This window comes from Carcharodon carcharias, chromosome X (assembly GCF_017639515.1).
Source record: "Carcharodon carcharias isolate sCarCar2 chromosome X, sCarCar2.pri, whole genome shotgun sequence".
Taxonomy (NCBI): Eukaryota; Metazoa; Chordata; class Chondrichthyes; order Lamniformes; family Lamnidae; genus Carcharodon; species Carcharodon carcharias.
Genome location: NC_054507.1, coordinates 13313682 through 13336993, shown reverse-complemented (window position 1 = coordinate 13336993; position 23312 = coordinate 13313682). Strand labels below are relative to the sequence as shown.

At 49.2% G+C, this 23312-nt stretch overlaps 1 protein-coding gene across 5 annotated transcripts in view; it reads left to right on the top strand.

The window, feature by feature from the left end:
- Nucleotides 1-4475: 4475 nt before the first annotated feature.
- LOC121273298 (rho guanine nucleotide exchange factor 25-like) overlaps nt 4476-23312 on the top strand; it is a 525914-nt gene continuing 507077 nt past the window's right edge. Inside the window, exons 1-2 of one of the 5 annotated variants that reach the window (XM_041180388.1) lie at nt 4476-5010; nt 20592-20826. In XM_041180388.1, coding sequence (XP_041036322.1) covers nt 4912-5010; nt 20592-20826 — 334 coding nt within the window. In that variant the 5' untranslated portion in view covers nt 4476-4911. The remainder of the gene's footprint in view (nt 5011-20591; nt 20827-23312) is intronic. The other 4 variants (XM_041180385.1, XM_041180386.1, XM_041180384.1 and 1 more) reach the window with 4 other exon arrangements.

Sequence of the window (23312 nt, the reverse complement as noted above, 5' to 3'; positions counted from 1 at the left end):
TGATCTTCAATTCCTGGAGACTCCAGGCCAATCCTGGAGGGTTGGCAACCCCTGTAGAAGCATTAGCAGCTACCTGAGCAGGCAGACACTTAGTTTACAGCCTCACACTAGAACATCAACCGAGATTACATCATCAAACCCTGGAGTGGGACTAACACCAGCCACCTCCTTACTGAGAGGTAAGAGTGTGAACAACTAGAGTCGAGCTGGCACTAAGCTGGGTAAAAGAAAGAACGGAAAAATTGCATTTATATAGCACCTTTGCGACCTCCAGATGCCCCAAAGCAGCCAGAAGGCCTGACAAACTAAGAATCTGGTGGGCCACCGAGCTAAAAAAGCTAGGCCTACCTTTTGGATCCCCTTAGCCATGTAGGCCTCCCATGTAGCTCACTTCCCTCTGATCTAAGTGGCATTCGAGCATAAGACCAACCACCAACTTCTTGGGGCACCACTACAAATGGGTGCGACTAGGTTGCGAGGAATGGAAATTAAAGCTTGATGTTCAGGCCCCTCCTACTTCATTTCCATGACAACATTATTGCAGGGGCAGGCCATGCTCTGCCCCCTTGGTGGAAGCCCTGGAGGTCTAAATGCTTAAAGGGCCTATGTTCTCTTGTCCCTGATCTTTCCATCCTGGGGCCCAGGCGTTCCCGGGGCAAAGGTCAGGAAGGGCCTAGTGGCCTACTCCTGCTCCTAATGCGTATGTTTGTACTGGCCACACAAATTTTGAACTGAAAGCCACATCAACAGTACTGACACAGACCTGGATCACTATTCTTCCACTAGGCAGACATCTTGGAACTCCCCACCCATCACCATCAACATATGGCTCAAGGGGAAGGCTCAGCCCCACCTTTGTGGGCAACTGGGGATGGGCATTAAATGTGGCATTGCCACCATCACCCACAGAGAAAATGTTAAAAAAAACTCATTTCATTCCTTTTATGTCTTTGCTAGATGGCCTCACTTGGTAACATTCTTTTCTCTGAGTTAAAAGGTTGTGATTCCTTTCCTCCATCCAGGATTTGAGCACATAATCAAAACCGGTCAGTACTGAGGGAGAGCCGCACTGTCGGAGGGCCAGTACTGAGGGAGTGCCGCACTGTTGCAGGGTCAGTACTGAGGGAATGCTGCACTGTCAGAGGGTCAGTACTGAGGGAGTGCTGCACTGTCAGAGGGTCAGTACTGACAGAGTGCTGCACTGTCAGAGGGTCAGTACTGACGGAGTGCTGCACTGTCGGAGGGTCAGTACTGAGGGAGTGCTGCACTGTTGAAGGGTCAGTACTGAGGGCATGCTGCACCATTAGAGGGTCAGTGTTGAGGAAGTGCAGCACTGTCAAAGGGTCAGCACTAAAGGCATGCTGCTTTGTGACAGGGTCAGTATTGAGGGAGTGCCGCACTGTCGGAGGGTCAGTGCTGAGGAATTGCTGCACCACTGGAGGCTAAGTACTGAGGGAGCGCCACACTGCTGGAGGGTCAGTGCTGAGGGGGTGCCGCACTGTCAGAGGGTCAGTGCTGAGAGGGTGCTGCACTGTCAGGGTGTCAGTACTGAGGGCATGTTACTCTGTCGGAGGTTCAGTACTGAGGGCGTGCTGCATTGTTGGAGAGTCAGTGCTGAGGGAGAGCCGTACTGTTAGAGGGTCAGTACTGAGGCAGTGCTGCACTATTGGAGGCTCAGTACTGAAGGAGCTCTGCACTGTCAGCGGGTCAGTTTTGATGCAGTGCTGCACTGTCAGAGGGTCAGTACTGAGGGCGTGCTACGCTGTCAGAGGGTCAGTACTGCATTGTCGAACAGCTAGTACTGAGGGAGTGCTGCACTGTCAGAGGGTCAGTACTGAGGGAGTGCTGCACTCTCGGAGGATCAGTACTAAGGGTGTGCTGTACTGTCAGACGGTCTGTACTGAGACATTATTGCACTGTCGGAGGTTCAGTACTGAGGGAGTGCTGCAATGTCAGAGAGTCAGTACTGAGGGTGTGCTGCACTGTCAGAGGGTCAGTACTGAGGGAGCGCTGCACAGTCAGAGGGTCAGTACTGAGGGAGTGCTGCACTGTCAGAGGGTCAGTACAGAGGGAGTGCTGCACTGTCAGAGGATCAGTACTGAGCGTGTGCTGCACTGTTGGAGGTTCAGTACTGAGGGAGCGCTGCAATGCTTGGAACAGCAGCACTGAGGGATTGTTGCAATAACAAATGGCCAGCACTGAGGGAGTGCTGCACTGTTGGAGGTTCAGTACTAAGGGTGTGCTGTACTGTCAGACGGTTTGTACTGAGAGATTATTGCACTGTTGAACTGTCAGTACTGAGGGTGTGCTGCACTGTCAGAGGGTCAGTACTGAGGGAGCGCTGCACAGTCGGAGGGTCAGTACTGAGGGAGTGCTGCACTGTCAGAGGGTCAGTACAGAGGGAGTGCTGCACTGTCAGAGGATCAGTACTGAGCGTGTGCTGCACTGTTGGAGGTTCAGTACTGAGGGAGCGCTGCAATGCTTGGAACAGCAGCACTGAGGGATTGTTGCAATAACAAATGGCCAGCACTGAGGGAGTGCTGCACTGTTGGAGGTTCAGTACTAAGGGTGTGCTGTACTGTCAGACGGTTTGTACTGAGAGATTATTGCACTGTTGAACTGTCAGTACTGAGGGTGTGCTGCACTGTCAGAGGGTCAGTACTGAGGGAGTGCTGCACTGTCGGAGCTTCAGTACTGAGGGAGCACTGCACAGTCGGAGGGTCAGTACTGAGGGAGTGCTGCACTGTCAGAGGGTCAGTACTGAGGGAGTGCTGCACTGTCAGAGGATCAGTACTGAGGGTGTGCTGCACTGTCGGAGGTTCAGTACTGAGGGAGCGCTGCACTGTCAGAGGGTCAGTACTGAGGGAGTGCTGCACTGTCATAGGATCAGTACTGAGTGTGTGCTGTACTGTCGGAGGTTCAGTACTGAGGGAGCGCTGCACAGTCGGAGGGTCAGTACTGGGGGATGCTGCACTGTCGGAGGTTCAGTACTGAGGGGGTGCCGCACTGTTGGAGGGTCAGTACCGAGGGTGTGCTGCATTGTTGGAGAGTCAGCACTGAGGCAGTGCTGAATTGTTGGAGAGTCAGTGCTGAGGGAGAGCCGCACTGTTAGAGGGTCAGTACTGAGGCAGTGCTGCACTGTCAGAGGGTCAGTACAGAGGGAGTGCTGCACTGTCAGAGGATCAGTACTGAGCGTGTGCTGCACTGTTAGAGGGTCAGTACTGAGGCAGTGCTGCAATGCTTGGAACAGCAGCACTGAGGGATTGTTGCAATAACAAATGGCCAGCACTTAGGGAGTGCTGCACTGTTGGAGGTTCAGTACTAAGGGTGTGCTGTACTGTCAGACGATCTGTACTGAGAGATTATTGCACTGTTGAACTGTCAGTACTGAGGGTGTGCTGCACTGTCAGAGGGTCAGTACTGAGGGTGTGCTGCACTGTCAGAGGGTCAGTACTGAGGAAGGGGTGAACCGTCAGAGGGTCAGTTCTGAGGGAGTGCTGCACTGTCAGAGGGTCAGTACTGAAGGTGTGCTGCACTGTCAGAGGGTCAGTACTGAGAGAGTGCTGCACTGTCAGAGGGTCAGTACTGAGGGAGTGCTGCACTGTCAGAGGATCAGTACTGAGGGTGTGCTGCACTGTTGGATTGTCAGTACTGAGGGAGTGCTGCACAGTCAGAGGGTCAGTACTGAGGATGGGCTGCACCATCAGAGGGCCAGTACTGAGGGTGTGCTGCACTGTTGGAGAGTCAGTACTGAGGGTGTGCTGCACTGTTGGAGAGTCAGTACTGAGGGTGTGCTGCACTATCAGTGGGTCAGTATTGAGGGAGTGCTGCACTGTCAGAAGCTCAATGCTGAGTGAGAATCTCACTGATGGAGGGTCAGTACTGAGCAAGCGCCTCACTGTCGCAGGGTCAGTACTGAGAGATTGATGCACAGTAGGAGGGTGATTACTGACGGAGACCCAGCTTTTAGGTGGGGTGTGAAGCAGAGGCACCAGCTGCCTGCTGGGGTGAATATAAACTATCCCTTGGCACTATTTTGAAGAGCGTAGGAGTTCTCCCCGGTGTACTGGCCAACATTTATCCCTCAATCAACATCACAAAAAAAACTAGATCTGGTCATTATCACATTGCTGTTTGTGGGAGTTTGCTGTGCACAAATTGGACTGCCCTATTTCTAAGATTGCAACAGTGGTTGCCACTGAGAAAGTATCTCATTGGCTGTGAAGTACTTTAGGCCTTCATGCGCTATGGGAATACACTTTTTAAGCAAATCACGTCCTAAGTTTCCAATGTCAAATGCCTAGGGAGATTGCTTTTGTCAGTTACTTGCGCGATCCTTTCACTTTCTCATCTGCCGCTATATGAATCGCGACTTGTAGACGCAAATTTACGGCACATTACTCTAAACATATGGCTCTTCTCAAAGCTCAGCACACACATGGAAGGTGGTTGCAGGCAGAGAGTCCGGAGCTGCTGAAAGTCCGGGGGACCACAACGATCCTGACTGTGTGTGCGATCCATCTCTGATCCCCCTCCAGGATTTGTTCAAATAATGCTGTCTTAAACAACAATCAAATGGTTCAAATCCCTCCTCATCCTTCCCTCCCTACCAGCGTAAGAAGGACTCTGGAGGATTAAAGGGGATCGCATCTCGAACTTGGATTTGAAGAGAGCATTTGCTGCTCCTACGTCCCCCTCTAGGACTTGTTGCCAATGCCGGGCATCGCTGGGGATGCGGCAGAACATTGGACTCCGGGGCCCAGAAGAGATTTAAAGGGGATTTGAACCTTTTTTTGTTATTTTGGCAGACTGAAAGACCTAACGGTTTCAAGCCAGGAGTATCCTGAGACAAGGGTTCCTCCTTCCCCCCCACCCTCTCAGAGGGGGAACAAGTCAACATCCCACCCGCGAATGAAAGCCCCTCAGCGGAGCCCAGGCCGGGCAGAGCAGATGCTCGGAGCCATGGCAGATATCTTGACCTCCTTTGCTCTGCCCAGCAGCCAGCAGTGGGTAGGTGACAATTGATTTCCCCTTATCCCTGAGCTCTCTCTTGGCCGCCGAACCTCCCCTGGGTTGCAATTTCCGATCGATTCCGAGTAGGGAAGGGTTAAACTGGGGGTTGCCAACCCTCCCGGATTGCCCTGGAGGTCTCCCGGAATTAAAGGGCACCCCACCCCCCCCCCCCCCCCCAACCACCACACACAAACCCCTGGACGCTGCTGCAAGGCATGTCCAGCAGAAAAGACACAGGGAGTTGAAGTTTCCCACCCCACTTTTATTGGAAGGGGAAGGGAAAGGCTGTTTGTCCGTGCGGGGTGGTAGGAGATGGAAGCTCGTGTGATGAGTCTTCCAGGAGTCTGTCCGATCAGAGTTGGCAACTGTCAGGTTCACTTGGTCCTGGTTCACCGCTTAGTGGATGAATGCGCTTGGCGATCTGGCAACTGAGCCTCATGGATGCCAGGTTTCGCCACAACTGGCCTGCGTCAAAGTTTGTTGACCTCAGCCTGGGCAGCAGCAAGGAATGATGCGGTTGGCCTCAGGACCTCTAGGTTAGCTGGTGGAGGAAACAAATCACCCAGAGCCTTCACTCCTGATCCGCTATCCGGTGACTCCTCCTTGCCTGTGTGGATGCAAAGGTGAGGACAGGCACTAGACCCAGCTGCAATGCCCTCCATGGTCAAATAGCCCACAGACCCCCCCACTCTCTAGGGTCACTTGTGGTCAATGGCTGTTTGGGTGAGGCACCAGAGGTTGTGTCTGGACCACATGGGACCATAGTCCCAGTAAAAGATAGCGTGGAGAGGTGTAGGGGAAATTGAGGGTACAGAGGCTGGTCCATCGTATTGAAGATAACATGTGAATGGGAGTTGTCAAGTTTGCTGGACTGAAGGATGGGCCGATGGTGTTTTCAGATCAGAATCCATCGGCCCATCCTTCAGACTAGTCAAACTTGACAACTCCCATTCACATGTTCCCAGCAAGCCACTGAGCCCAGGCACCATACCGATCCTCTGGCTTTGTGGCACTGCTGCAGTGGCCATTATTTTAAGAATTTGGCAACCGACCCCATTATTTGACTCAAAGCTGGCCGCCAGAGCATCAGTTACAAGGACAATGGCCCGAATGGCAATGTGAAGTGTTTGCCATGTTGGCATTGTGGCACACTGAACCTGCTGAAATGCCAACTGTTGTCATACGCTTTTTCCAACAACGGTGTGTCAAAAAATATTGCTTAGCTTGGGGGAGATGTGATCAGTAACGTTCCTCCAATTCAACTTTGGCCTTTTGTGCATCCTCAGTTTTAATCGCTCCACCATTGGCGGCCGTGCCTTCAGCTGCCTGGGCCCCAAGCTCTGGAATTCCCTCCCTACCCCTCTCCACCTCTCTACCTCACTCTCCTCCTTTAAGACCCTCCTTAAAACCAACCTCTTTGACCAAGCGTTTGGTCAGCTGACCTAATATCTCCCTTTGTGGCTCAGAGTCATATTTCTATGTGGTAATTGCTCCCCTGAATTGTCTTAGGACATTTTTTTACTGCATTAAAGGTGCTACATGAATGCAGATTGTTGTTATTGTAGTCATGCTGGCTGTATACTTGTATAAAATCCCAGTGTAGAATCTCTAAAGAATGTGACTGGATGGTACAGTGAATTAGCGTTATTCCCATATACCATTGGATCCCTGGTTTTAACGTAGGTGCAGGATATTGGGATGAAAGTTTTCCCTCTCCAATGCCTGTATTGGTGTTCCACTAACTACAATGACTTGCATTTTTATAGCACCTTTACAATGTTAAAATGCCCTAAAGTGCTTCACAGGAGTGATTATCAAATGATATTAGGACAGGTGATCAAAAGTTTGGACAAAGAGGTAGGTTTTAAGGAGTATTTTAAAGAGGAGAGAGAGAGGTGGAGAGGTTTAGAGAGGGAATTCCAGAGTTCAGGGCCCAGGCAGCTGAAAGCACAGCCATCAATGGCAGAGTGACTAAAATCAGAGATGTTCGTGAGGCCAGAATTGGAATAATGTAGAAAACTCACAAATCCGCTTCCCAGTGGAGGCGGACTCAGAGTCTAAACATACTTCAGGTGTGACACTAGGGGGTAGGTTTTCCATGTCGTTCGCTCTGATTTTTCCATCCTTTTGACAAAAAAATCACGAGCAATGCGCCTGGAGTTTATCGATAGACTGGCAGCAGGGGAGGTAGTTCACCTCGACTCAGAAAATCTACGCTCAAAAGTCACAATTTCTCCCTCAAGGAATGCCACAAGATTGTGTGGTATAGCAAGTCTCTCACTGACGTTGGGATTGACACTCTGCTGAGACTGGGAACTGAGGTGCATTGTTGGGACAGAGTAGAGGGACCACCTGACTTGGGATGGCCTTAATGCCTGATATCAGGACATGCTCCATTCACTAGTTGTTAGCTAGCAGAATTCAAAGCCAGTGTTAAATCAGTTCATTCAGAGGAAATTTCACCTCACCCAGGGCTGGATGTCTGACAGTACAGAGGCAGTGGAGAGGTTGTGAGTGGTGGTGAGGTAGAACTGGTTATTGTCTGTGTGTATTTGGAACTTTCGAGAACTACTTTTGAAGTGATCTACGAACCACAGCAAGCACTTTGCGCACAGCAAGCTCCCACAAGCAGCAATAAGGCGATGGCCAGGTGATCTGTTTGTCGTTGATGTTGGTTGAGGGATAAACATTGGTCAGGGCGCCAGGGGGTAACATCCCTGCCCTTCTTCGAAACGTGCAGACACAGCCTCGGTTTAGTGTCTCACTCGAAAGACAGCACCTGCATCAGTGCAGCACTCCCTTTGTACGGTACTGGGAGTGTCAGCCTAGATTAGGCGCTCAAGTCTCTGGAGTGGGACTCGAACCCACAACCTTTGGACTCAGAGGCGTGAGTAAATCAGTGAGACATGGCTGACGCTAATTGTAAGAAATTGACCCAGCGATGATGAAGGGCAGACAATATATGTCCAAGTCAGGGCGATGCAGGGATTAGGGAGAAACTTGGAGGCGATGAACTTGCTGTTTCTTGTTTTGGGCCTGTTCCCTGATGGTGCCTCCAGTTGAGGTGGGGGGGGGAGGGGGGGATGCAATCACAGGGAGCGCATTGTGAGAAATCGTGGGCAAACAGCCCATGACTTTCCAGCCATTCCAATTAACTTTGATTTTCCACATTACATTCGCTGAGAACGCAGCTCCCTTCAGGCAGTGTGGGGTTGCAGAAATGGCTTTCATGAGTAATCATTGTATAGCTTATTCTGAGTGCTTCCAAAACAAAACTACAAAGGGCTTTGGATGGTACAATAATTTAGCGCATTGCTTTCCCCTCTGGCTGGCTAGTGCCAGAATGAAGGGAAGAGGATTAACAGTAGAAAGAAGAGGGTAAAGAGAAAGTTTTGCATTTCTATCGCCCCATTCTGGACCGCAGCCAATGAAGTATTTTGGAAGTGCAGTCACTGGTCTAAAGTAGGAAATTTCTGCACAGCAAGCTCCCACAAACAGCAAGGTGATAATGATCAGGTAAAACGGCAACTTGCGCTCATGTTACACCTTTATGTAGAAAGCCATCACCAGGCGCTTCACACGGGAGATGCTTGAAAATTGACATTGTGAAAAATATGCAGCAGGTAAGTCAGTCTCTGTCCAGGTCAAAGACAGGTCAATGTTTCAGAGGTGGATGGGGAGCCCCTTCAATGGTATTGAAGGCTGAAGGACAGAAAAGCATTTGAGGAGGGTTAGAAAAATAGAGACACGGGGGGGGTGGGGGGTGCGGTGGTTGGAGAGACGCAGGCCAAGAATTTGTTCCTGCTGCACACTGTAACTTTGCAGGTGACACAGGAGAGATTGGGGGGGTATAAATAACATAGAAATAAGGGACAAAGTAGACTGAGGATGGGTAATGAATGACTGACTGGACAATCCCATATTCAGGAGCAGTGTTTAAATTTAATGGCCTGGCTCTGCTAAACATAACCTGCAGTGTCCATATACCACAATATACACATCTTTTAAAAAAAAAGTACAATGCAGCCACACTATGCTGCAAATGTAAGTAAGTAACCAGAACGGAGGCAGTGTCTTCAACAAGATGTACATCTCAATGCTGGATGTGGAGAAAGGATTGTATTGAAGTTGGGGCGGGGAGGGAAGAGAGAGTTGGAGGGGTGCTTAGTATGCAGGGACAGCAAGTGATTAGAAGGCAAATGAAATGTTGTTTTTTATTGCAAGGGGGATGGAATATAAAAGTAGGGATGTTTTGCTACAGCTGTACAGGGTGTTGGTGAGATCACATCTGGAATACTGTGTACAGTTTTGGTCTCCTTAGTTAAGAAAGGAGATAAATGCATGAGAAGCAGTTTAGAGAAGGTTTACTTGACTGATTCCTGGGATGAAGGGGTTATCTGATGAGGGAAGGCTGGACAGGTTGGGCCTGTATCCATTGGAGTTTAGAAGAATGAGAGGTGATCTTATTGAAACATATAAGATCCTGAGGGGACTTGACAGGGTGGATGCTGACAGGATGTTTCCCCTTGTGGGAGAAACTAGAACTAGGGGACACAGTTTCAAAGTAAGGGGTCTCCTATTTAAGACTGAGATGAGGAGAATGTTTTTCCCTGAGGATCATTAGTCTGTGGACCTCTCTTCTCCAGAAAGCAGTGGATATAGGGTCATTGGATATTTTTAAGGCAGAGGTAGATAGATTCTTGATTGCCAAGGGAGTCAAAGGATGTCGGGGGGTGAACAGGAAAATACAGTTGAGGCCACAATCTGATCAGCCATGATTTTATTAAATAGCGGAGGAGGCTTGATGGGCTGAATGGCCTACTCCTGCTCCTAATTCATATGTTCTTTTGGATGTATTGCTGGAAGCATCTGAAAGTGGTGGTTGGGGGTGGCGACGAGGTTATTCTGGGAGGTCATTCCAGTGGGAAGGGGTGTAAGGACTTTTGGACATCCTGGAGAGTTGCAAGTTGGATACCTTGGGGAGTCCAGGGTTAATAATCGAATTTCCTTGTGTCTTCCAACCATAAGCTTTCCAAGATAAACAAGACAGCTTCAGGGTGTCACAGGAGAAAACATGGCTTGTCTCTGCTTTTCGAGTCTGTGTATTATCTGTGGGAAATGCTTGTGCAAGAAAATAAGTAACTGGGAAGGCATCAAGTACGAGTGATTGAAGTGTCCATTAAGTGGTTGGTGTAATAAATATAGACAGAGGAATTCATTAACTGTAATTTAGAAAGATAACAGTTAGTAATCCTTTGTGTCAAAGGATTCAAGAACAGGAATCAGGAAGACTTTTTTGAGAGAGGCATTTTAGGAGTTTTTAAAAATTCTTTCACAGGGATGTGGGTGTCGCTGGCTAGGCCAGCATTTATTGCCCAGCCCTAATTGCCCTTGAGAAGGTGGTGGTGAGCTGCGTTCTTGAACCGCTGCAGTCCACGTTCCAAATCTCTCACATTTAACTTTGTATCTATGGCCCCCTCATTCTACACACTACTGGGACTCGAAACGTTAACTCTGTCTTTCTCTCCACTGATGCTGTTAGGCCTGCTGAGTTTATCCAGCATTTTCTGTTTTAGTTTCAGATTTCCAGCATCCACAGTATTTTGCTTCTATCTCTGAATCTGTTGTCATGACAAAAATCTCCAATTTTCCAAGTCTCTTCTTTTGAATCTGCACCTCAACATCTGGCATTGTTGCAACATCACATCCACAGCTGCTGCGGCCCCCAGCATTGCTGTAGTACTATCTCATGTAGAACTGATACATTGCTCTTTATTTGTAATGTAGTAGAAACATTCCCCGATGGAAAAGCCATCACAGAGTGGAGGTCACTTCCTTATTTCCCTTACTGGAGACATCTAGAGAAAGTCACCCTGGTTTTGCTGTTGTTGACAGTCTATTCGACAGGGGATCCATTGTAAGGGTCTGAATGGAGAGTGGCTCTTTCACCTGGGGAAGGGCAGGTTATATGAGAGGAGAGAAGGAGATCCTTAAAAGAGGTAGAGAAGTTTTGGTGAGTTAGAAGCTACCAAAACATTTATCAGCCTGAGGTAACTTTTTTTTTTAGCATATTCAAGAAAAAGCTTCTTTAAACATAGGCGGGGACTGATGGGAGGGTCAGTGCCCAGAGGACATGGATTGAAGATAATCAGCAAAATAGCCAGAGGGGAGCTGAGGAGAAATTTTTTTTATGTGCCGAGTGGTTGTGGTCTGGAATGCACTGCCTCAAAGGGCAGTGGAAACAGATTCAATCATAACTTTCAAAAAAACTTGCCAAGGTGAAATTTCCAGGGATGTGGGAATAAGTAGGGGGATTGGATACAAAGTGCATGATGAGCCAACTGACCTCCCGCTGTGCTACTTATTTCTATGAGATAGCTCTCCACTTTGTGTGACATGTACTTACGTACGGACATTCGAATTAGGAACTGGAGTAGGCCATTCAGCCCCTCGAGCCTGCTCCGCCATTCATTAAGGTCATGGCTGATTTGCTTGTGTTTTGAATTCCACATTCCCATCTACCCCCGGTAACCTTTGATTTCCATGCCTAACAAGAATCTATCTGCGTTAAAAATATTAAGTGACCGCCACCCCCCCCCCTCAACCACCGCCTTCTGAGGCAAAGAATTCCAAAGTCGCACAACCCTCTGAGAGAAAAAAATTCTCCTCATCTCTGTCCTAAAAGGGCGACCCCTAATTTTAATTTTAATTTCAATTTCCTGTCAATTCAGTTTATTGTATTCGGTGTGGTCTCCTCTACACTGGGGAGATCAATCAGTCCACAAGAATGACCCTCAGCTTTCCCTTGCCTGTAATTTGAATTCAACACCCCACCCAGACTCTGACTTCCCTGTCCTACACTGTTCTAATGAATCTCAAAGGAACAGTGCCTCATCTTTCAATGAAGCACTTGACAGCCTTCCAGACTAACAGTAAATTCAACAATTTCAGATCATAACCACTGCTCCCATTCTGTCACTGTTGGTAATGATTCTGTTGTTCACACCTCCTCCAGACACATCTTTTATTTCTTTACTTGTCCCATTACCATTCCCTTTTGTTTTGCACCATGAGCCCTTTTGTCATTTACTCTCTCCTGCCCTCCACCCAATCACAGACCTTCCCTTTCGCCCTTCCCCTCCCTCCCTCCTTTCCCTGCCTCTGTACTTGCTCAAAACCTGCTCCATCTCTAACTTCTCCCAGTTCTGATGAAAGGTCATTGACTTGAAACGTTAACTCTGTTTCTCTCTCCACAGGTACTGCCGGACCTGCTGAGTATTTCCAGCATTTTCTGTTTCTCTTTCAAGTGTCCAGCATCTGCAGGATTTTGTTTTTGTCTTAAAGTGGGTAATAGCTCTCCTGATTCCTTTGATCTCAATGGAAATAAGAAAAATCTGGAGATCACCAGGCTGCAGATTTGCTATCACCCGCTCTACACTATTGCACAGTCAAAAATCAATCCTGTGCGAGTCTCTGCTTCTTTATTGTAGCGAAGGAGAAAAGACAAAATGATTCAATCAGTACAGTATCTTGCGTGAATAGCGAAGAATATTTTTATGGTGTGATGATACATTTTGATACCAGTCGTGGCATCACAGCAGGGCATCCACCAAAACCATTTTTTATTTATTTGCCAAATTCAGTAAAGACAAAGCCCCTTCAAAATGCAGCCACTTGCTGCTGTTACAGAGAGTTGTACAAACAGATGGACAGGAGAGGCTTATTATTTAAGCTTAGAAATTCCTCTTGACATTAGCAGCCAGACGCTTGACATGCTTGCTTGATATTCTATTGCCCGCTATTTCAATAGAGGTGTTGTCCCTTTTATGTCAATGGACAATGTAATACATGGATGTTAAATGGGTGAATGTGGTAAGCATTCTCCCATTCATGATGGAAACAGATTCAGTGGTAATTTTCAAAAGGGAATTGGTTACTTACTTGAGTCACAGAATCTTTACAGTGCAGAAGGAGGCCAATCGGCCCATCGTGTCTGCTCTGGCTCTCTGAAAGAGCATTTTACCTAATCCCACTCCCCTTCCTTATTCCCATAACCTTGCACAGTCTCTCTTTTCAGGTAGCAACACAATTCCCTTTTGAATACCTCAATCGAACTTGCCTCCACCACCCTTTCAGGAAATTCATTCCAGACTCCAAACTCCAACCACCCTCTGGGTGAAAAAAAATTGTTCCTCACATCACATTTATTCCTTTTGCCAATTATTTTGAATCTGTGCCCTCTAGTTCTTGATGCTCTCTTGAGTGGGAACAGTTTCTCACTATTTACCCTGTCCACACCCCTTGGGATCTTGAATCCCTCTATCAAGTCTCCTCTCAGCCTTCTTTTCTCCAAGGAAAACAGGCCCAACCTCTCTAGTTTTGAAAATGAAAAGGAGAACATTTGTCGTGCTTTGGGGGAAGGGCAGGGGAATGGAACTCATTGGCTAGTTTTTTTCAAGGAGCTGGCACATGCATGATGGGCCAACTGTCTTGCTTCTGTGCTGTCTGATTCTATTAACAGTATATTCCATGATTCATGCCTTTTACCTTCACAGTGTTAACTGTGGCTCAGCTGGTATCACTCCCACCTCTCAGTTCAGGGTTCACGCACCATTCCAGGATCATGTAGTGCATAATCTGCCTAATCATGCCTAACAAATTTGATTGAATTTTTTGAGGAGGTGACAAGGTGTGTAGATGAGGGTAGTGCAGTTGATGTAGTTTATATGGATTTCAGCAAAGCCTTTGACAAGGTCCCACATGGGAGACTTATAAAGAAGGCAAATGCACATGGGATACAGGGTAATTTGATAAGGTGGATTCAAAATTGGCTTAGTTGTAGGAGACAGAGGGTGATGACAGAAGGATGCTTTAGTGACTGGAAGCCAGTGTCCAGTGGCGTACCACAGGGATCTGTGCTGGGTCCCCTATTATTTGTCATTTATATAAACAACATAGATGACTATGTGGGGGGTAGGATTAGTGAGTTTGCGGATGACACAAAGATTGGCCGGGTGGTTAACAGTGAGGTTGAGTGTCTTGGGCTACAGGAAGATATAGACGGGATGGTCAAATGGGCAGATAAGTGGCAGATGGAATTTAACCCTGAAAAGTGTGAGGTGATACACTTTGGAAGGAGTAATTTGACAAGGAAGTATTCAATGAACAGCATGACACTAGGAAGTTCTGAAGAACAAAGGGACCTTGGCGTGTGTGTCCATGGATCTCTGAAGGCGGAGGGGCATGTCAGTGGGGTGGTGAAAAAGGCATTTGGGACACTTGCCTTTATCAATCGAGGCATAGATTACAAAAGTAGGGAGGTCATGTTGGAGTTGTATAGAACCTTGGTGAGGCCACAGCTGGAGTACTGTGTGCTGTTCTGGTCACCACGTTATAGGAAGGATGTGATTGCACTGGAGGGGATGCAGAGGAGATTCACCAGGATGTTGCCTGGGATGAAACATTAAAGTTATGAAGAGAGGTTGGATAGACTTGGGTTGTTTTCGTTGGAGCAGAAAAGACTGAGGGGCAACCTGATCGAGGTGTACAGGATTATGAGGGGCATGGACAGGGTGGATAGGGAGCAGCTGTTCCCCTTAGTTGAAGGGTCAGTCACGAGGGGACACAAGTTCAAGGTGAGGGGCAGGAGGTTTAGGGCGGATGTGAGGAAAAACCTTTTTACCCAGAGGGAGGTGACGGTCTGGAATGTGCTGCCTGGGAGGGTGGTGGAGGCGGGTTGCCTCACATCCTTTATAAAGTACCTGGATGAGCACTTGGCACGTCATAACATTCAAGGCTATGGGGCCAAGTGCTGGTAAATGGGATTAGGTAGGTAGGTCAGGTGTTTCTCATGTGTCGGTGCAGACTCGATGGGCCGAAGGGCCTCTTCTGCACTGTGATTCTGTGATAATCTAGGCTGACACTCCCAGTGCAGTGCTGAGGGAGTGCTGCACCATCGCCTTTCAGGTGGCTCATTAAACTGAAGCCGTCTTCCGTCTTGAGCGGACTTAAAAGATCCCATGGCACTATTTCGGAGAGAAGCTGGGGCGCTCTCCCCGGTGTCCCTCAGCCGAAATCACTTAAAAGCAGATTATTCGGTCATTATCACATTGCTGCTTGTGGGAGCTTGCTGTGCGCAACATCGGCAGCTGCATTTCCTGCATCACAGCAGTGATTCCAAAAGCACTTTGTTGGCTGGACCGTGCTTTGGGAGGTCCTGTGGGCCATGAGTGTGGGTTGCAGAAATGCAAGACTTTCCTTTTTGTCGATACTTGATATATGACCTGGTCATGAGCTAAACGCCCGCGGGAAGCAGCAGGAGCTGCTTCATGCAGGATAGTTGGTCGACACTCCGCATAGAGCTCTGTATCACACCCTGCACGCAGGGAATAAAATCCAGCCTTCAGAGACGCATGCGTGGCCCCTTTAAATACATATCAGCAGCAATCAGTAACTTGAGCATCAATGAGTGATTAAAAGCCATTTAATTTTGCAAAGATAAACTGAGGAGCTTACAGAATGGCTTCATGTTGATGGCTATTTTGGATTTAGAGTTGTGCAGAGTGCCATCTGCCCCATCCACTGTCATTTCTACCAAGAATCCTGGCCAACTTCCTGTCTCTGTTTAATTGTTGTTCATTTAAAGCCAGATCGAGATCATGCATTCTATATATCTCCTGTGATCTCTCAGGGTGTGACTAAGTGTCTCTGGTGGGAAAATAAATAGTTAGCCACTGAAAATGAGCTTCTTTTCCATTCTCCAATCACATCTGGCCAATTCACGATACAAATGTGAGAAATGGGTTTTTGGGAAATTTTATCATTGAGTTTGTTTCTTTCATGGGATGTGAATGAAACCTGGTCTTTGCTTTGAGACCCCAGTGGGTGGATAATGTTCCCTCTCCCCGACCCCTCTGCTCCCCCACACCTCTGCTGCTCCCCCCAACTCTGCCGTTCCCTCCCCACCACTGCCCCATTACCACTCCACACCTTCTCTGCCACTCCACCCACCCCTCCCCAAACTCCCCCCTCTCTGCCACTCCGCCCACCCCTCCCCAAACTCCCCCCTCTCTGCCATTCCACCCACCCCTCCCCAAACTGCCCCCTCTCTGCCATTCTACCACCCCTCCCCAAACTCCCCCCCTCTGCTATTCCACCCACCCCTCCCCAAACTCCCCCCTCTCTGCCATTCCACCCACCCCTCCCCAAACTGCCCCCTCTCTGCCATTCCACCCACCCCTCCCCAAACTCCCCCCTCTCTGCCATTCCACCCACCCCTCCCCAAACTCCCCCCTCTCTGCCACTCCACCCACCCCTCCCCAAACTGCCCCCTCTCTGCCATTCTACCACCCCTCCCCAAACTCCCCCCTCTCTGCCACTCCGCCCACCCCTCCCCAAACTGCCCCCTCTCTGCCATTCCACCCACCCCTCCCCAAACTGCCCCCTCTCTGCCATTCCACCCACCCCTCCCCAAACTCCCCCCTCTCTGCCATTCCACCCACCCCTCCCCAAACTGCCCCCTCTCTGCCATTCCACCCACCCCTCCCCAAACTGCCCCCTCTCTGCCATTCCACCCACCCCTCCCCAAACTGCCCCCTCTCTGCCATTCTACCACCCCTCCCCAAACTCCCCCCTCTCTGCCATTCCACCCACCCCTCCCCAAACTCCCCCCTCTCTGCCATTCCACCCACCCCTCCCAAACTGCCCCCTCTCTGCCATTCTACCACCCCTCCCCAAACTCCCCCCTCTCTGCCATTCCACCCACCCCTCCCCAAACTGCCCCCCTCTCTGCCACTCCACCCACCCCTCCCCAAACTGCCCCCTCTCTGCCATTCTACCACCCCTCCCCAAACTCCCCCCTCTCTGCCACTCCGCCCACCCCTCCCCAAACTGCCCCCTCTCTGCCATTCCACCCACCCCTCCCCAAACTGCCCCCTCTCTGCCATTCCACCCACCCCTCCCCAAACTCCCCCCTCTCTGCCATTCCACCCACCCCTCCCCAAACTGCCCCCTCTCTGCCATTCCACCCACCCCTCCCCAAACTGCCCCCTCTCTGCCATTCCACCCACCCCTCCCCAAACTGCCCCCTCTCTGCCATTCTACCACCCCTCCCCAAACTCCCCCCTCTCTGCCATTCCACCCACCCCTCCCCAAACTCCCCCCTCTCTGCCATTCCACCCACCCCTCCCCAAACTGCCCCCTCTCTGCCATTCTACCACCCCTCCCCAAACTCCCCCCTCTCTGCCATTCCACCCACCCCTCCCCAAACTGCCCCCTCTCTGCCATTCTACCACCCCTCCCCAAACTCCCCCCTCTCTGCCATTCTACCACCCCTCCCCAAACTGCCCCCTCTCTGCCATTCCACCCACCCCTCCCCAAACTCCCCCCTCTCTGCCATTCCACCCACCCCTCCCCAAACTCCCCCCTCTCTGCCGTTCCACCCACCCCTCCCCAAACTGCCCCCTCTCTGCCATTCCACCCACCCCTCCCCAAACTGCCCCCTCTCTGCCATTCTACCACCCCTCCCCAAACTCCCCCCTCTCTACCATTCCACCCACCCCTCCCCAAACTCCCCCCTCTCTGCCATTCCACCCACCCCTCCCCAAACTCCCCCCTCTCTGCCATTCCACCCACCCCTCCCCAAACTCCCCCCTCTCTGCCACTCCCCCTCCTCTCTGCCATTCCACCCACCCCTCCCCAAACTCCCCCCTCTCTGCCATTCTACCCACCCCTCCCCAAACTACCCCCTCTCTGCCATTCCACCCACCACTCCCCAAACTCCCCCCTCTCTGCCACTCCCCCCTCTCTGCCATTCCACCCACCAATCCCCCCTCTCTGCCACTCCACCCACCACTCCTCCCCTCTCTGCTGCTCTCCTATCCCCTCTGCTGTTCCCCCTCTCTGCCATCCCCATCGCTTCTCCTTCCATCATGATTCTTCCCACTTCTCTGCGTCGTTGGCGCTGGATACGGGCGGGAGTTCAGGCTGATTTATTAAAGTGAGGACCTGGAGTTAACATCGGCCAGGCTGAACCTCACCTGATTGGTCCCACGCTTGTCTCTCACCTCATGTTAAAATCTTGTCTTTACTCTGAGTCCAGTCCATCCTGGTATTTCTGCAAGATTTCTGGTTTCTTGTCAAGTGGGGTCAACCATCCAAATGCGAAGGGTTGAACAACATCAATCCCTTGAAGCTAAAGGACCAGAGACTGGAGTTGCCAACCCTACCAGACGGCCCTGGAGTCTCCCACAATGGAAAGTTGATCTCCAGGTCACTGCTGCGAGCGAAACCGGGGAGAGAAATCATAGGGGCATCAACAAAAAAGTGCTTTATAAAAAAAAAAATTCTTCAAACACTAATGTTTATTACTTATAATTATTGGACTCGAGAATAAGAAGCTGTTTGACAGACAGTCACAACCAACCAATCTGGTATTGAAGACTCTGCTGGCTTTCTGACTGGCCAAGGGAAGGCGGGGCACTGTGACGATGGACGTGTTGAGTGACCAATGGTGGGAATGTGGGGGCGGGACAGTTGCAGGTTCAGGTTGGGGTTGGGGGGGTGTGGTGTGTCATGAATCCTCCAGGAATACTTCCAACCAGAGTTGGTAACCTCTTCACTCTTGGGGTTGAATGACTGGTTTGCAGCATTGTGTTCAAAACAACCCTTCAAGTTAGAATTCAGTCCTTCAACACCGCTCCCCACCACCCCCCCCAACCCACCCCCCAAAAAAGTCGATATGTTCTCTTTTCAGCAAGGGTATTATTTTAGAAGTGAAATTTAACTCTAAGGGTTGACCTTAGGGCCTTGAAAGGCCTGATGACGTAGAATTAAAATTAATCATTGCTATGTGCTTTGGTTACAAAATTAAACGTAGCTGTTGTTTCTACAAGTTGAAGTCCACTTGACAGACTAGAGCATATAACAGAGGCTAACGCTCCAGTGCTGAGAGAGTGCTGCACTGTCGGAGGTGCTGTCTTTGGGATGAGACGGTAAACAGAGGCCCTGTCTTCCCCTCTCAGGTGGATGTAAAAGATTCTATGACTCTATTAAGAAGAAGAGCAGGGGAGTTCTCCCCATTGTCCTGGCCAATATTTAACCAAAGCCTATATACCCGACCTGTCTGCTCATTATCTCATGCTGTTGTGTAAAAATTGGCCATGTTTTCCTTCCTAACAACCATTAGTGCACTTCAACAGTATTTCAGTGGCTATAAATCGCTTCGGGACAACCCTGAGGGATGCTATTGTGGGGATTATTTCAGCTGCAGTTGTTATGTCCAAGCTGGGTGAGAGAGTGTGGAACAACAGTAACCTGACTGAGAACACCAAACTGAGAGTCTATCAAACCTGCATCCTCAGTACACACCTCTACAGTGGTGAGACCTGGACAACATATGCTGGACAGGAGAAAAAGCTGAACTGTTCCCACCCTTGCTGTCTCAGATGTATCCTTGGCATCTCTTGGCAGGACAAGGTCACCAACTCAGAGGTCCTGAAGTGTACTAATTCCATCAACATACACTTGTTGCTATGTCAACAAGTTCTGCACTGGCTCAAACACGTTCATCAGATGGATGATGACTGTATACCCAAAGACCATCTGTACAGTGAGCTGGCCACCAGGTCACAACCTGCTGGGCTCTCACACCCCCGCGGAAAGGACACCTGCAAGCGAGATCTGAAGATGGCGGACATTGACACTGACAACTGGGGGACAGTCACTGACGACCGTGGCCCCTGGAGGCTGACTGTTTGGAAGGGTATTGGAAGAGGCGAGCAGAACTGAAAAGCTCAGCTGGCCGAGAAGATAACAGAGGCCAGTGTACCCTGCACCTTCTCAGTCCACTGCCTTCCTCAGCAGTGAATGCAGCAGAGACTGCCATGCCAGAGTGGGACTCCTGAGCCACACTAGGTGATGTTTAACACAAGAGTTGCCGCCACAGCACAAGCCATCATCTTACAAGGTGGACGTCTCCCTCCCTCTCTCACTAGCTCGAAGATACTTTCAGACATAACCAATTCAGCCAGTATATGTCTTTATGTAAATATGTGTAAATATATGCTATGTTACAGTAGAGGATCTGTTACTTCATAATGGGACTTACTGTTCGTTGCTGTGAAGGGGGAACCAGTGATTATTTGTTTGTTTGCCTTATGTCTCAGCTGAGTACACTATGCTACAACTGGCATACATCTGTCATGCACACCATACAGATCATTGTACACGTACAGTGTTAGCTTTAGGCGATGTCGTATCCTTTTCAATTTGCTCCTCTCCAAGGTTGATTTGCTTGTCTGCCCACGCTGCTCACTTAGCACCGAGCCCACAAACCCTGCCTCGCTCAGGATGGGTACCATATTGAGAAATCCTCGGGCACAAGAACCTGGTAGAGCTGATACTGTTAATGCTGCCAACCCAAACAGGGCAAAAGCCAGGCTTTGCTAAAAGAAGCCTGTGAAAATTTTCCGATAGTTTTACTGAGAACTGGAAAGCACTTGTGAATAGGTTCAGACAAGTTAGTCCATGGCTTTCCGGTCATGAGACACACTGATTTGGTGTGCTCTTTGTTCCTGCAGCTTTCAGATCCATGCGAAGTGACAACAGAGGTGAGGGAACTTGAGACCACCAGTAATGAGGGAGTGCAGACAGGAGAGAGCAAAGAGGCCAAGAATGACCCAGGGCACCCCAAGACTGGCTGGGCCCCACCAGACGCTGCTGCTGCCCAGGGTCCTCCCAGGGATACAAGTGCTGCTAGTGTTTCTGAAGGCCCCAGGTCGGTTGCGATGGAATGCTTATTCCCAACAGGCGAAGGTAAGGAAAGTTGTTTCTGCCTCTGTTTATATGTTTCACAGCCCTCTGATTAGGAACCGGCCCCTTGGTTCCAGGCTATGTTTATGTTGGCATAGAGAACCAACTAGGATTGCAGAACAGGACCAAAATTAGTATTCGAAATAAAAGTCCCACAGGAAGCCAAGCTTGTCTTCAGTTGAGGATAAGCTGGTGCCAACCTTCCTGGCTGCGGTCCACCTCTGTGATGAGCCAGTGATCGTGTGATGGGAAGGTTTTACACAGCAGAACCCATAACAAGCAATATGCGACACAGAGGCATCAATCAAATTCTCTGCTCCAGTTCTTGCAGTGGAAGTTGAGCTGACCCGGGGGGGGGGATTTAGGTTTGGAGCCAAGCATTCATTGTGATTCGCTGAAAGGTGGCTGTGTTTTATGTACCTGTGCACACATTCATGCCTGTGTGGCGGACTATGTGCGTCAATGCTATGTGTTTATTACTCCGCTGTTAGCTGGATGAGGCTGTAATCTTTATGTCCTGCTGAGACCAAGCCAAATCAACTGAAGACAGTCTGACGTCAACTGCAACCAAACTTTAGTTGGTTAAAATCCCGCTTCCAACTAGTGAACCCAGGGCTGAAAGACCTCGGGACACACATGCCTGTTAAATCCTGTCTGCACATGTTTGTGTGGGCGAGAGTTTTAAATGTGCGTTGTAAATGTGTGCAGGTTTGGGCCTATCCATATGCGGCTGTGGGGAAATGCAAATGTTTTTATTTTTCGGCTGAGACTGTGGCCGGGATTTTTGGGTCCCGCCATGGAGGGATTGGACTAGCGTGTGAGTCGTGTGATGGCTACATGGACAGCAGGCATATACAGAAAAAAATAGTGTTTCCTGTCACCATTTTAAAGATGGCGTAAGCACCCCATTCTGAATAGACGAGCTTCTCATGGCTCCGTTCCTATTTGTCCAAGCACAGCCAGAATATTTCCGGAAATCTCTTTTCCCCGGCCTATCTGGTCACCCCCTGGTGTGGCCCACAGCCTTCCCCCACCTCCTGTTTCTCTAGTCTATGTTGACCCTCTGTGACTTTATCCAGGAGCATGGAATCAGTTCTCATATGTATACTGGCAGTACGTAACTGAGCTTTCTCCCTCTAATCCCATAAATATAAATATAACCTCTCCCTACCCTATCTCTGTAACCTCCTGGAATTCTACAACCCTTTAAGATCTCTGCGCTCCTCCAATTCCAGCCTCTTGCACACCTGTGATCTCCATCATTGGCAGCCGTGCCTTCAGCTGCCTAGGCCCAAAACTCTAGAATTCCCTCTATAAACGTCTCCACCTCTCCCTCCTCTCTGTCCTCCTTTGAGACGCTCCTTAAAATCTATCTCTTTGACCAAGATTTTGGTCACCTATCTTAATACGTCCTTTGTGTTTGATAAGGCTCCTGTGAAGCATCTTGGGGTGTTTTACTATATTAAAGGCGCTATATAAAGACAGGTTATTTTTGTTGGTGTAGGATTGCCTGGTTGACGTGCAGTGGTTGATTAGCCAGGACTGTTAAGTATTGTTAAGAGCAGAACCTTTCTTATAACCCTGCATCCTGCTCCCTTCATTCCCCCCTGAAGCGCAGACATAAAGTATCAACTGGATGCCCTGTTTGACTCAGAACTGAGCCTCAAACGTTTCCAATTGCTCCCCTATCTCCCCCACCATTCTACAATAACTAGGGTTGCCAACTGTGATTAAAAGTATTCCTGGAGGTTCCATCCCATGTCTTGCTCCACACTCCAGCCATTAGTCGGCCAACACATCCATCCTTGTGACTCACTGCCCTCTTCCACCAATTGGAAAGCAAAAAGATTCATTACCCAATTGGAGGATGCTGGACTGTCAGCCAAACAGCCTTTTATCCCCCGATTTTCAATATTTTCAGATCTGGTAACGAGAAATGTTCAAAGAAAATGACAAGAAACAATCTTTTTTAATGGAAAAACTCAGCAGGTCTGGCAGCATCTTCTCCGCCGATGCTGCCAGACCTGCTGAGTTTTTCCAGGTAATTCTGTTTTTGTTTTGGATTTCCAGCATCCGCAGTTTTTTTGTTTTTAAATCTTTTTTAATGTCCTGATGATTTTTCTCCAGGGTTGCACACAGAATCTTCAATTCCTGGAGACTCCAGGCCAAGCCTGGAGAGTTGGGAACCCTAAACAGAGACCACACACTTCAAAAGCACTTTACAGGCTGTGAAATGCTTTAGCAGGTCGTGATAGCATGAAAGATGCTATATACATGCACGTTCATTTTTTTTCTTACAAAACCTGAGGTGTTTGGAGCAGAAGATGTGGATGGGTGCCTTGAAGAGAAAACAAAAGAGAAAGGAAAAGGCAGTGGTGGTTTTTATTTGATGGGTTCCCTTTTTTACTTTCTGGGTTATCTTTACAACATAATCATAAATGTAGCACACTTCACCCAATGGCCTTGGTAACATTACAGCAGTGCTGTAG